Source organism: Solanum dulcamara, chromosome 11 (assembly GCF_947179165.1).
Source record: "Solanum dulcamara chromosome 11, daSolDulc1.2, whole genome shotgun sequence".
Classification (NCBI taxonomy): Eukaryota; Viridiplantae; Streptophyta; class Magnoliopsida; order Solanales; family Solanaceae; genus Solanum; species Solanum dulcamara.
Window position 1 is genome coordinate 48,913,607 of NC_077247.1, and position 15,153 is coordinate 48,928,759.

Below are 15,153 nucleotides of genomic sequence, written 5' to 3' on the forward strand. Positions count from 1 at the left end.
TTCTAAAAGCTATTTCGAAAAAATATTTTTAGAATAAGCAATTTTTAGCAACAATGACAAATAAAATCTTAATGTTTTCAACTTATTTTTTATATATATCAAGACTGTTTACATTTAGTGTTACAAAAATGTAATGGTTATCATTGCATGTACATCCACAATATTTGACTTGAGTCAGATTTTAAAACATATTTATTAACTATATTTTTATTCACTACATATTTATTCACTATATTTTTTAAAGACATTAACTCAATATTAATAAATTAAGGGTACAATAGATAAAAAAAATTGTCATTTCTAGATTTGTCAAAAATGACAAGTAAAAAAAGAAATTAAATTAAAAAATATTTGATAAGTAAATAAGATCAGAGGGAGTATAATTTATTCAAACTTACTCTACGAAGTCACTTCCAATTACAATAATAGTTTTGGTATACAAATTAATGGTATTTTTCTTTTGTTTTCTTTCTCTTTTTTCAAATTCATATTAATTATGTTCGTTGTCATAATTTTCTACTTAACATGTTTATTATAAAATAATAATACAAATTTATGAATATTTTTAAAATTTATGAATATAAACTGTATCTTTTTTTTAAAAAATCAAATATTTTACTCAAACTTCACGAAGAAATAATTTTTTATAACCCAACGGTGGCTAGTGTAGAAGTGTAGATGCTGAATTTATGAGAATGGGCGAATGGGCTTTCATAAAATCTTGCTTAAATATAGAAGCAGCACATATTTATAGTGAGTGCATTGCATTGAATCACTCCAATGGAGACCCCATTGTCATTTGTCGATCTTCTTCCCATATTCACTTTAATTTCGTCTTAAATGCTGGATAATAAAAGGTCAAAACAAGATCCTCCCTCCATATTCAACCAAAATAAATGGAACCACTTCACCGTCGTACGGAATCCCAATATCCTCTAATATCCACCATTGTTACCCTTTATACTATCATTTTCATATACTTCCCAACTATTGCTGCTTCTCCACTAATCATCTCCACCTCTGTTTTATTACTTTCTCTGCTCAGACTCGGTGCAGCTCAGAGAATTTCACGGAAGAAATCCGAATCCGAGGTCCGGCCATCGCAAGTTCCGCCTGATTTTGGTTACCATTATGATAGCACCAAGTGTGAAAATGATTCTGATCCTGATCCGATACAGTTGCATGACGAAGGTTTCATCATGGACTCCTCCAACTGTGAAAAGGATTTGGTGTTTGACCCGGATTCGGAACGGAGAATATTTCATGCCGACGAATCCAGTGTGGACTCGAATTGTGAAAAGGATTCTGTGTTAGACCCGGAACCGGAACCGAGACCGTTTTATGGGGACTGCTTTGTGGAGTGGAATGTGAGGGCGCCATTGGAGGTGATATACGAAGCGTATGAAGGAGAAGAAGAAGAAGAAGACGGGGAATATACAGAGGAGAAGAGAGACAAAGAGTTGAGGGTTATTGAGAGGTATGCTTCGTTGTCGATGTACTACCCGGAAACAGACACGGATACGGACAGTTCGTCGGATGGGGATTCACCGGTCATCGGAAACTGGGATTCGCCGGAGAATGTGTGTTTCCAGTGGGACGACGAAGATAGAGAAGAGTTGATAGAGATTGAATTGGATTGCAAGAGAAATAGAGAAGTAGAGGAAGAGAATCTGATCGAGATTGATCTAAGTCCGGCGAATTTCCCGGTGAGATGATTCGTCGACGGGAAACATAGTGTTGGGTTTTAGGATGGGGTTAACTGTAATTAACTAATTTTAACGATATAAAAGAGGCTTTCTAGGTTTTTTCCCCCCACTTTTCACTGTTTTTCTTCTTTTCCGATTTTAGGAAAAAGCCTAAAAAGAGGTTAGTGTGTGGTTTTGCGTAATTAAAGTGTGTATTAAGCCCTTAACCCAATGATTTATTGATGTGTTAAATGACCAAAAAGACCTCAAAATTTTTATTTTTCTAGTTCAATTGATTTACATATACAAATCCAATCTCTAATTAAACCACTTTATTCATTTGGAGGATGCGTATAAAGTTTTCTTATCTTTTCCCTCTCATACAGTTGGACTTTGAGAAAGTACTGGCATGTGATTTTTCTAAAGCTACAACTTTAAGAAAGCTCATGAGACTTTTGAATGAAAGGGATTTGACTAGAAAAAGGCCACATTAATTCATTTTGTTCATTTTATGGTTAGGAATTGAGTTGAGTAAAGACGTTTTCTAAAGGGTTGATCATCATTACAATTAAGACCAAAGTTGAGGGTTTTATCGAGAGACAAACTACTAACAATAATTTATGATTCGCAACGCAGTTTTTACAAATACCAAAGAAAATGAATTATTAATCTACGAGGAGATTTGCCAATAAAATATAATAGTTCAATATTTGATGCAAATGAAAAAGGTCTATTAATTATTAATTTTAAATAGTTATTTATTTGGGAAAAAAAGTTTATATCCCTTTGCCTTCTTTTTTTTCATATGTCAAATCATTGAAACTCAAACTCAAAACATCAAAAAAAAAAAAAAAAAAAAAAAAAACTCAAAACATCAGTGGATATTACTCTATCAAACACTATTATCACTATTGAATGATGTCATTTCTCTCTAGTTTCTACGACGGTTGTTATTTATTATCAAGAAAATCTTCTTCCATGTTTACTTATAATTTAAATAAATAAATAAAAATCCTATAAAGTGTAATCGCTAAAGTACTAGAGTTACAAGTCAATATAAAAAAAGAAGCTAGTCTCCGGTCCAGTTCTACAAGCTTCCTTATTCAGTTGGGCCAGGTTGACCTGTTTGGATAGTATATCCAATTTAGATCAACTTGGACAACTCTGCTCCCAATCTAAAATATATATGTGACGATACTTGATTGAAAGTAAAGCTTAAAAATGATAATAACACTTTGGAGTTTGGATGCATAGCTAAATGTATATAACATATAAAAATATTCATTGAATAGTTAATAGTAAAAAATATATTTGAACTCTTATTATTTTGAATTTTACATCGTAATTAACAGCTATTAAGTTAATGGTCAAGTGGAAAAAAGGGACAACTGATAATTGGGTGTAAACATGTGACATTTTCATATGTATTTTTGATAATCATCTCTTTTTTGAATTTTGTTATTTTAAACATGTCATGATTTTTGTTAATAAAAAAAATTAAAACGATTAATTAAGGATAAATTGAAGATGTTAAATTTGAAGAGTCACTAAATATATAAATATATACCAATACTTTTGAAGTAAACTAAAAAGAAGAAGAGTGTGTGATATAAAATAAAATAGAAAGAATTGGATAACATTTTCGTCTTTTTAGAGAGTAAAGTTGTAGAAGCAAAGAGAAATGTTGATGTAGTTCCTATTAGGGGTGTACATATGAACCGGTTGATTCGGATTTTTTAAAATCAAACTAAATTATTTGTGTCGGATTATTAAATCTATAAATCAAACCAAATCAATAAAAATCGGATTTTTCGATATCAATTTTTTTCGGGTTTTTTTGAGTTTTTTCGGATTTCTCGAGTTTTTCCTAATATCTAATAAAAAGCTCTTAAAAAGAGTTCTAGTACAAAATATCAACATATAAGATGGAGGCAGAACACTGTTTGAAGTTTTAACTTTATAATATAACTTTATAAGATGGACTTTTTTTGTATAATATTTAGATGGGTTTCTCAAGTCCAAATCTAAATGTAAGAAAGAAAACAAAAATTATGAAAAAAAATTAAAAAATATTTATAAATTACATTTTAATAAATATTTTTATGTATAACATAATTTAAAAGTAGTATATCTATAATCGGGTCAGTTTGGGTTCGGTTTGACTTTTTTTAGTTAAAATCAAACCAATCTTATAATGGTCGGGTTTTTTTTCCAAACACCAAATCAAGTCAAACCAAATCACTACTCGGATTTTTTTTCCGATTTGATTCGGTTTATCGATTTGGTGCGGTTTATCGGTTTACCCTGTACAGCCCTAGTTCCTATGTTCTTCTTTGGACATGTTAAAATGATTTGTCAATCTAATATTGAATTAAAACCCTATATATGTATATTAACGGTTTACCATACAAAATCATATTACAAGTTCAAACTAAGTCAGCGACGAGATTAGTTAGGTTTTCTTGATGAGATTATAAAACAACATTTTAACCCAGAAATTGTAAAGCAGTTAATGGAAAAAATAAACAACAAAAAAGTTAATGGTCAAGTATCCAGATTTTTCACTTGAACAGTTACCTAATTTAGGTGTAAGGGCTCGTTTGGTGTGATGGATAAGAGGGGTTAATTCCAGAATAATTTTTAAGTGTCCTTTAATTCATTGTTTGGTTGCAAAAGATGGAATAACTTATTCCAAGATTAACAATTAGTATTGGAATAAGTTATCCCTTTCTGAGGATAGAATAATAATCACAGAATAATTTATCCTGGGATAAAGTATGTTAAATACTCCCCCCATTCTATTTTAGTTGTCATGATTTCCTTTTTGAGAGTCAAACTATATAAATTTTGACTAATATTTTAAGATATACTTTTTTATCATATTGATATGAAAAAAATTATAACTTATAGTACTTTTCTTCGTATAGTTTTTGAATATCTAATTTTTTACTTTATAATATTGAGTTAAAGTAATATAATTTAACTTTAAAAATTAATCAAATTGACTTTCGAAAAGCGCAACATCACAAATAAAATTAGATGGAGGGAGTAACAAAAATACCCCCATTAAACTCTCTTTTATACACTACTTTTTACATTCATGTATATTAACATAATTTTTAACAATATTTATAACAACATTCACAACCTTAATTAATCGTTGTTTTTATGATAATATATTTTTTTATTAAAAATTACATTTTATAAATACAATTTCTATTTATGAATATATTATAAGTTGAATTTATTTATCTAATTCTTATATTTATTTATATTTTAATTTCTCTTAAAATGTTCACTTTAGTATTAAATTACATATTTTAATTAAATAATTTATTACTCACTTAAAAATTATATTTTATATATCAATTAAAATATAAATAACTTTAAAAAGTAGATAAGTTTAATAATAAATTTATTTTATTTTAATAAAGTTAAAATGAAAGTTTTATTATTAAGCTAAATAAGATGAAAATTTAAAAGTTTTAGTTTTAAATTGAATAGGATAAAAGTTTTATTTCATGATCCTACATTTTATCATTGAAATTATTAATCCTTATAATTTCCACCAAAGCACTGTTACAAGTTATGCTGTTACACACATGACAATTGACAGCATTGTGAAAACCAAAACTTTCTTCTTTCAAGAAGATGACTATAATCAATTCATCACCTACATCTTAGCAACTCCAAATCTGATTTGCCTTTTATTAAACTTTGAACCTAAAATTCTCCAAGCCGTCGTCATGATACATGACCCTCACTTTCATTTAAAAAATGAATAAATAAATAAAATTAGATTCACACAAACAAGAATTGATTAAACAATCAAAGTATGACAGCCGTCAAATAAGACGACGAGCCAACCCAACCAGTCGGTGATATTCGCATTCTTCACGGCTTTTCCTTTCCAAATCAAATCTCCAAAGCATGCTGCCAATTTAACGCAACTTTCACGGCCTACTGAGAGCCGCTCTCATCTCATATGCTTTCCATGACTCAACGCTTAGTTTGTCAAGAAAAAATTTATTTTAATATTAATTTTTTTTTTTATCTTTTAAATTATTTCTCAACACTTAAAATCATATTAATTAATACACATAAAATTAAAACGCCACATATAATTTGAGACGTTTAAAATATCATGGGAAGGACGGAAGATCCAAGTTGGTATGTGTTGACTATTGACGGAGACAACAGAGCAAAAATGCTCCGCCTTCCAAACTACATGTGCCTAATTCTTGGGCGACACGTTAAGCAAAGACCAGCACTGGAAAGTATTAGAGCCTTCCTGACTTTCTTTTACTCTTCACATTCCCATTTCTTAGGGGGGGAAAAAACTTAGGAGCACATTTCCACGTTCTCTTCTTCTCATTGATTTTTCTCCATCTTTATATTCTCTTTCTACAACTCACACCACGTTCTCTCTCTCTCTTTCTTGAGACGCAACAACAAATCTCTCAGGTAAATATTTTTGTAAGAATTCGTTGATATTCGGTCTGTAAGTAATTTCAAGGTGATATTTCTGAGGTTTTGTAACGGTAGCAATATAACTGTTTAAGTTTATGGCGAATTAATGGATGTTTTTTGTTTAATTTATATCAATATGTGAAGAGAAGGCTGCTAGGTGAGATCGCGTAAGTTGAACGCAAAATGCAGAGAGTAACGGTGATCGAGAGATTTTCTAGAACTTTCCGTGATAATCCTTCCCTTTCTAAGCTGCTCATTGTCTTCACCGTCAGGTATATCTCTTTCTAAAATCTGGCTATGGTTACATATTTCAATTTGATGAATAACTAGTATGTTTCATTTAGTTTTCTGAATTCTAGCTTTTGAGCTAGTTTTATATTTCTTAAACAATAGAAGTTATTACTGGGGAAACAGAAAACAAAAAACAAAAAACGCTGTAGCTGATCGTAGTTGTTGTTGTTGATTTGAAAGCTATGTTGATTTCTTATGTGAAGGAATAAGGTGCTGGTTATGACATGAAGTTGTATTTTGATCAAGTACAATAGACCCTTGTGGCCGTCCTTCCCGGACCCTGCGCACCGGGCTACTTCTTACTTTCTAGATATAACTATTTTCAGATCTGCTAACTAAAATTGTGTATAGTAGTTCTAGTTCGATATATATGTGTTGATCCTAATTTAATAGTGTTCTACAATTCACTCATAGTCATTTTACTGGGCATGGATCGCAGAGCAAGTACATCTACTTTGCTCTGTTTCAGTTATTGCATTGCCTTGATGACCATGGTCATGAAATCCTAATTCCTGTGTACACGTTTATTGCAACTTAATTATGTGTTTAATTCAATCGTAAAAGCATTTTGAATCAGCATTGCTACAAAGTCAGATGATTAATACTTCATGATAAGGCTATAAAATGTTGTTGTCATGTAGTTTTCTTTCGGTGTGGGGAGTGCTAAATTTTTACTCTAGATATCTTCAAGTCAAGATAGAGACTTGTAAATCAAAGGTGAATATAGGATATAGAACGAGGAAGTGGCAATGAAATACAGATAGCTGAGGACTACGGCTGCAAATTGAGGATACATTACATGAGATATAAGCTACGCTTAAGCTCCCTCCGTACTGTACTAAATCGGTTAATATGGCATGTCTCTTTAGTACGTCCATTTGGAATTCTTTTGTATAGAAGTGCTGCAAAATTGCTCTATTTGATTATTCTCTACTTATGCAATATGATGGTGCAGTTAGCCCCTGTAGAGTAGGAATACTTTCATTGTTAGTGTTTCATAGACATTTACTTTATTATCATTATTATTTCTTTTTGAAATGAAAACTTGGTCTGCCTTCTTGTTTTTTTTCCAAAAGCACTACGAGGCATTAGTTTTTCTCCATCCTACCACCTTCAGATATTCTTTTCTACTGTAGCCGTTACTATTATCTGTGCAGTGAGTTTGCTCTATTCTGACCCTTTCACATTAATGATAGTGGTGGAGGTCTTGTGGCATACTCTGAAGCAACTAAATCGTATGACAATTCAAATGCTGGAGAGTTGGTCGAGGCCAACAACAGAAAAAAGAAAGTTGTTGTCCTTGGAACTGGTTGGGCTGGAACCAGTTTCTTGAAGAATCTGAAGGATCCTTCATATGATATCCAAGTGATATCTCCAAGAAATTACTTTGCATTCACCCCTTTGCTTCCAAGTGTTACATGCGGCACAGTGGAAAGTCGCAGTGTTGTTGAACCAATCCGCAACATTATCAGAAAGGTTGGAAACAGCAATTCAAACCTATAGCATTTTTTTTCATGTTTCATTTTTGTTCTTCAATACAAAGTTTATATAAGCACCTTTGACATAATTGTTCCATTGGCTAATCCAACACTGAAAGTACAATGTGTTGATTCAACTTTGCCGACATGCTGCAACTATAATTAATCCATTCAACTTTGCTACCATGTTATGACTATTAAGGCTAGTTACTCAAATATCATGTTTCCTCTGACATTATGTTGACATCCCTCCTCCTTGCAGAAATATGCAGACGCCTATTACTGGGAAGCTGAATGTATCAAAATTGATCCAGAAAACAAGAAAGTTTATTGTCAATCAAATCTAAGCACCAACGGGAATGGGAAGGAAGAGTTTGCTGTAGATTATGATTATCTTATCATTGCCACTGGAGCCCGTGTAAATACATTCAACATTCCTGGTGTTGAAGAGAACACCTTCTTCTTGAAGGTAATCCCCTTTTACCATCTGCAAGTTTGTCATACCACAAGACGAGAAGTTCTACACATTTAGCACATGCAAATTATTGATCTTGAAATTTACATTGGAATGCTCTTTATTCAGGAAGTAGAAGATGCACAAAAGATCCGTAGAACTGTTATTGACTGTTTTGAAAAAGCAAGTCTGCCTACCCTCAGTGATGAGGAGAGAAAGAGGCTGCTTCACTTTGTTATTGTTGGTGGTGGACCAACTGGTGTGGAGTTTGCGGCGCAGCTTCATGACTTTGTCAATGAAGATATAGTTAGGTTGTATCCTAAGGTCAGAGATTTAGTGAAGATAACACTTCTTGAGGCAACAGATCATATTTTGAACATGTAAGATAGCACTTCTTTTAAGCAGTCATCTTAAGGATATTTCATTTGCATGCTCATACATTGTTCCTCGAACAACCACCTATTGGAACTTGGAAATATATTGTAGTATATACTTTTCCCATCCCGTAAAGAGAAGTTCTGGTGGAGATAATACCTCTTTGAGGCAATAAATCATGTTTGAATGTTCAAATTTAAGGATGTGTTAAGAGTGATTCTTCATGTTTGGCTTTCCAATGATGCTTAGTGATGGATATTATCTCCTTACGGTTTCAGTTTCTGGCCTTTGATTGAGCTTATTGTAAATACTAATAGTTTGAACCCAAAGGCTATTTTCTTCTCTCAACATTAAGATGTAATACCAAGACATAGGACATTATGCGGTTGAAAGACACACCAAGTAAAGGCCACTTTAGCTGCTAGCCCTTGTTTGACAATGCTGGGTTTATTGAACATAAATTTCAGAAGGAGCAAAACAGAAAATTGTCCATTTCTATTCCTTTCTTCTTCTCTTTTTTTATTTTATTTGAAGGAAGGTGAAGTAGATTAGGCTGCTTCACAGCGGTGTACTTCAAAGAATTGACAAGTACTGACATGCTAATGTGGGTTATAGAACTTTGGAAAGAGGTTGAAACAGAGCAAAGTCACCATTTTATTCCAAAATCTAGTAGTTTATGCAGATCGTTTCAGTAGATGCCTTTTTATTGGTCGGTAGTCAAAAATTGGCAAAAGCAGTTGCTGGTTTATTAGCTCAGAGATATCCTAATGTTTAAATTCTGCTATGTGCTGGGTGATGCCCGAGCAAATCCATATATGTGTAGTTCTACTGCAACTGTTTAACTTGAAACGTGCAGCTTCCATTATGAGCTCATTTTTCACTTTCATTTGTGTTCTGATATAACCTGTTTATCATTTATAGGTTTGATAAAAGAATTACAGCTTTTGCTGAAGAAAAATTCCACAGAGATGGTATTGATGTGAAAACAGGGTCAATGGTTGTGAAGGTAGGAGAAAAAGAAATCTCTACTAAGGATGTTAAGCGTGGAGAAATAACTTCTATGCCTTACGGAATGGCTGTCTGGTCTACTGGTATTGGAACTCGTCCAGTAATTATGGAGTTTATGAAGCACATTGGTCAGGTATTTTGTCTTGTTTAGTGGGCGCTAATTTAATGCCTCTGTCAAGCTTTTTTTGGTATTTATGTCAGTTATATGAAATACTATTTGCTAACAGGGAAACAGACGAGTTTTAGCAACTGATGAGTGGCTGCGTGTTGAGGGACAGGAGAACGTATATGCACTTGGTGACTGTGCAACAATCAACCAGCGCAAAGTCATGGTAATCTCACTCACTTCCTGATCACATTTCTTACCTTATATATATTGGGTAGTCATTCTATCCAGCATTCCACTGGAATGTGCTATTCAGGTTCATCTATTCTGTTAACCAGTTTTGAGTAGATAGTAACTTTCAATTTCTTCTTCTTTTTTCCTTGATCGCAATACCCCTTGAAGCTTAGCTAGGAAATCTATACAGTCCACAGTCCACACTCCACACTCCACCCGGGAATAATTTTCACTTTACTTCATTTGATTAAGAAGTGGTACAGAGCAGGCAGTGATTTTCAGGGTACTTGTTGATCTGGATATTTCCAGTACTCTTTGGTTAATTAACATAGGGAACAGTCAGCTTCTGACAAAGTAGAACTTGTTTGAACTTTGAATTAACATTAGATATTAAATTGTGCAAACATTGATCTTTGTTTCACTAAATTTCTCATTGTTCAGGAAGATATTGCTGCTATATTTAATAAAGCAGACAAGGATAACTCTGGAACACTTACAGTCAAAGAATTTCAGGAAGTCCTTAATGACATATGTGAAAGATACCCGCAGGTGGAGCTTTACTTGAAAAATAAAAAAATGAGTAATCTTGTCGATCTATTGAAAGAATCAAAAGGTGATGGTGTTAAAGAATCAGTTGAGGTGGACATTGAAGAATTTAAATCAGCTCTGTCCCAAGTGGATACTGAAATGAAGAATCTTCCAGCAACAGCTCAGGTATTATGCAGACAAGATTACCAGTTTAGCTTCTATTTGTGTTCCTACTGGGCAGAATGCTTAAATATCTTATGTCGTATGTGCAACGACTTCTCCAGGTTGCATCTCAGCAAGGTGTCTACTTAGCTAAATGCTTTAATCGAATGGAGGAATGTGAAAAAAATCCAGAAGGTCCTCTTCGATTTAGAGGAGAAGGCCGCCATCGCTTTCGCCCATTCAGGTACAAGTTGGATTTGTTTGATCATTTAGCACTATCTCTCTATGGGATCATGTTCCTCACACCAACACGAGTGAAGTGGAATAAGTAATCGCAATTTTGCTAGTGGTCTCATGCAGTATATTAATTTTTTGAAACCAGAATGAATCCTTAGAAAGCTTGTCTTGAGCATGCACACAATCATTAATGGGAGGGAAGTATAAACAGGATGAATGGGACTAAAGCTCTGGATTGTGATTTTGGCTTGAAAAATTTCTATATTTTTTAACAGCCGTATAAATGCTTGTTCAAGGTACCGACATTTGGGACAGTTCGCACCTTTGGGAGGAGAGCAAACAGCAGCACAACTTCCAGGAGATTGGGTTTCAATTGGTCATAGCAGTCAGTGGCTCTGGTATTCTGTGTATGCTAGGTAATTATTCCAAGCTTCTGTTTTGTTGCTTCTCCATCAACCTTCTTTGGCATTTTGGGGAAATCTGATCACCTTGTTTTTGAATAATCCAGCAAACAAGTCAGTTGGCGTACAAGGGCATTGGTTGTCTCTGACTGGGTAAGGCGGTTCATATTTGGAAGAGACTCAAGCCAGATTTAAGTTGCAACGCCCCCGACGTTTTATAGGAGCTCCGATGGATTTATCTTGAAGTTACATTAGGCTGTTACCAAAAGTTTTTTGATGTGAATCCTGACGGATTTGTTTGTTTAATTCTTTTAGCAACTCCTTGGTGTCATCCCAATTTTGCAGTTACACGAAGCACTATACCATAGAGAACCCAATTTCTATACTTGCATCATAATAAAGTTGAAATGAACAACCTCAATAAGAGGAATGCTAAATTGTAATTTGAATTTTTCCCATATATTGCTCAGGTATTCTATTTTGAATAACATTCAGTTGAGCCTTTTAACGGCACAATGTTTACTTCAACGGAATATAAGTTTTTGTATTTTATAGTTGAATTTACTAAATCGTTGCTGCTAAAATGCATGTTTGAATGTGCTTTCTTGTTGCTTTAGGTGTATGAATATTGCATGACCATTTTTAGTAGCATGATTTCCTTAAGCCGATGAGACTTGGTAAGTATTTTTCTGATGGATCTTTCCATGCAAGGTATATGTTGTTATTGTAGTTACCCAGCTGTATTGTTGTAGGTAGCATTTGCATTGATTATGCTGAACTCCAGAAGTCCGATGAAGCAAGGATTGACTAGCAATGGCCAGAGTCGGTTATTATAGACAAGAAAGCATTCATGAGTACTGAGCATTGCATAATATAACATGCACTGGGAATCTGAGTCTAAAGTATTGATACATAGTAAAATGTCATTTGTCCAACAGCTAAAACAAACTAGTAAAGAAACAAAGGTGCAGGAATCAAAAGTTAGTGGCTATAACACTTGGGTAACAACTGCAATGACAAGAAAACAAAGAGCATCTTCTTGGTGTCCATAGCATGCTATAGAAACCTGATATCCTATTCCTGCAAAACGAAATTAAATCAGAAAAACGAAGAAAAAAAAGCAAATGAGAGTGAAGCATTTTGTCCTGTAAACATATTTTATGATTTATGACATTGTATAATAATTAAGCAGACAAATACTATATTGTAAAGGTTTAGAGTGGGATTGCCTGTAACTGTGAGAAGGCAGGATCAACTCCAGATAGAGCCTTGTGATCCATCTTTTCCACATAATCAGTCCAAAAAGTTGAACTTCCAGCCAGCTCCTCCGACTCCAGGAAATTATCAGGTTGCTCTTGAGCCAAATTATTCAAGTTCATCTCATCCATGAGCATTTTCCCCAAATACGAATCAGTCTTAAAATCTGCAGCACCTGCAATCTTCTTTCTCCCTTCATTATCTCCCTCCAACTCTTCTTCTACTTGCATTTTCCTTTTCTCACCTCGATCGCCATTTCCCCTGTTTTCAACACCATCTTCTATCTCACCACCCTGTTCCTGTGCAACTTCACTGCTGCCCAGCCCTCGTGTACATGCAAATAAAGAGTTGAACAATATCATGCAAATTTTGGCTTTCTGAGAGGACATATTATTCCCAGCTTGATTAATGTCTTCCATCTCCTTCTCTAATACATCTAGTTGCCCTTGCAACATCATAATTTCTTCCCTCATTTCGACTTGCTCTGCTCTGATTTCTTCAATCTCCTTCTCCATTGTAAATGCAACTGTTTCATCTATAGCTTGTCGTTCCCTTGACTGCTCATTCATCTGGGACTTACTAATCTTTCTCTTTATATTCTTCAACCACTGCCCTTTTCCTCTCTGAAAACAATCATGCCGAAACTCAAATTTGTCCCAACTCACTTTTTTGAAACCCTATTTGTCCATAAATAAATAAATTAATTAAATAACGATGTCAATAATAACTTGTAATGTAACATCAATAGATTTACTATACTCACATAGCTGTTGAGCTGGCAGATGAAGCTAGAGATATTGTTGTGTCGAAAGAAACGAGGAAGAACTTCAACAGCAAATTTATGATTATCATGGATAATGAAACTGGTCCCATTATTGCTCCATGAAATCAAGGACTTGAACTGAATATCAGCAAGCATTTCATAAATCTTCAAAACAAAGGGAGACGCTCGTCTTTGATAATTGCGACGATTCGATGAAGATGAAAACAACTCCCTAGCTGTATCAGTAGCAGCAGCAGCATTGACATGAATTACTTCATTGCTTCTATTGTCACATTGATTATCATCATCATCCTCCTCTAGTATTGATATATCTATGTGAACATCTTCTAGCCCTTCATAACTTTCTCCCAATACTTCAATAATATTATCAATCTCTGTCATTTTGCCTTTGCCTTTTCCTCCTTCCGTTTCCATATTTTGAAAACAACTTTGATCAATGTATGTTTGGTTCAGTTTTATCAATTTTTTACTACTAGTACTGTTCTGACTATATAAGTACCATCCTTATAGCATGCAAATTCCCCCTAACTTTTAGTTTTGGGTTAATAGCACTTTTGGTCCTCTCTTATTGATGAATTTTAATTTTAGTCCTTATAACCTTCAATTATTTGAAACGTGTATTTTGGTTCATTTATTTGTAAATATTCACAAATCTCTAGAACTATTGATCATTCCACTATTGATAACACAATATATATATATATATGAGGATCAAAATAAAAATTTAACAATTAATTCAGGGACCAAAAGTGTTTAAACTATTGTAACAGAAGGATATACAACTGGGCATAAGGAAACTAGGGTGTAGATTAATCCATGTTAATAGTAATCAAATAAGAATAGGTTAAATATTTTAGAAAAAAAATATATATTGGGAGTATACTTTGTACTTACAAGGATGAAATGGTACAACACCAGAAGGAAAACAAATGCAACATGCAGGACTTCCTGTTTAAAGAAGAAAATTAAAATGTGTTTACTACCAAAAACAATAAATTAATCTGCTAACCAGTTTTTACTTTGGCAACTTTGTAATTAGTTTTTAACTTTTTACAATTATTCATGGTCACGTAATTATATCTGGTTTTGCGTGTGACTCGTTAAGATATGCCAAGTTAATACTAGACAAATAGAAATAAAATGTGAGTAATAATAAATAAATCTCAGTTCAAACTCATTGAGACGACCATATAAATTCTTAATATCTATTATTCCATTTAGACCTATTTCTTAATTCTCCTAATTAGGACGGCTTGATTTTATAAATATATTTTCTTCTTACCATATATTTTAGGACTTTAATTGTTCATTCTCCTAATTAGAACGCCTTGATTTTTTAAATATATTTTTCTTCTTACTATATATTTTAGGATATTAATTATTAATTCTTCTAATTAGGACGCCTTGATTTTGTAAATATATTTTCTTTTGACCATATATTTTAGGACTTTAATTGTTCATCCTCCTAATTAGAACGTCTTGATTTTATAAATATATTTTCTTCTTACCATATATTTTAGGACTTTAATTGTTAATTCTCCTAATTAGAACGCCTTGATTTTGTTAAATATATTTTCTTCATACCATATATTTTAGGTCTTTAATTGTTAATTTTCTTAATACTTTCTCCGTCTCATATTAGTTGATCACTTTTCATTTTGCGCCGTGCTTAAAAAATCATAA

At 33.1% G+C, this 15,153-nt stretch overlaps 3 protein-coding genes across 5 annotated transcripts; 2 read left to right on the forward strand and 1 right to left on the reverse strand.

Moving 5' to 3' along the window:
* The first annotated feature begins 674 nt into the window (after positions 1 to 674).
* LOC129873544 (uncharacterized) lies at positions 675 to 1,995 on the forward strand. The gene has a single exon (XM_055948657.1). It carries the CDS (start codon positions 897 to 899, stop codon positions 1,713 to 1,715), a length of 819 nt encoding a protein of 272 aa, XP_055804632.1. The 5' UTR covers positions 675 to 896; the 3' UTR covers positions 1,716 to 1,995.
* A 3,887-nt stretch (positions 1,996 to 5,882) lies between these two features.
* On the forward strand, positions 5,883 to 11,989 carry LOC129873558 (external alternative NAD(P)H-ubiquinone oxidoreductase B2, mitochondrial). 3 transcript variants are annotated; one of them, XM_055948673.1, is made up of 11 exons: positions 5,883 to 6,149; positions 6,300 to 6,427; positions 7,643 to 7,922; positions 8,187 to 8,393; positions 8,508 to 8,758; positions 9,675 to 9,894; positions 9,989 to 10,093; positions 10,543 to 10,815; positions 10,914 to 11,035; positions 11,304 to 11,444; positions 11,537 to 11,989. In XM_055948673.1, the coding sequence occupies exons 2-11, from the start codon at positions 6,339 to 6,341 to the stop codon at positions 11,622 to 11,624; spliced, it is 1,776 nt and encodes a 591-aa protein (XP_055804648.1). In that variant the 5' UTR covers positions 5,883 to 6,149; positions 6,300 to 6,338; the 3' UTR covers positions 11,625 to 11,989. The 3 variants fall into 3 exon arrangements, with proteins under 3 accessions (XP_055804648.1, XP_055804647.1, XP_055804649.1); XM_055948672.1 differs by having other exon boundaries at positions 6,305 to 6,427; XM_055948674.1 differs by having other exon boundaries at positions 5,887 to 6,149; positions 6,305 to 6,427; positions 11,325 to 11,444.
* A 3-nt stretch (positions 11,990 to 11,992) lies between these two features.
* On the reverse strand, positions 11,993 to 13,932 carry LOC129873559 (heat stress transcription factor A-6a-like). The gene is made up of 2 exons (XM_055948675.1): positions 13,450 to 13,932; positions 11,993 to 13,363 (listed from the first exon to the last, which is right to left on the reverse strand). Exons 1-2 carry the CDS (start codon positions 13,882 to 13,884, stop codon positions 12,644 to 12,646), a joined length of 1,155 nt encoding a protein of 384 aa, XP_055804650.1. The 5' UTR covers positions 13,885 to 13,932; the 3' UTR covers positions 11,993 to 12,643.
* Between the last annotated feature and the right edge of the window lie 1,221 nt (positions 13,933 to 15,153).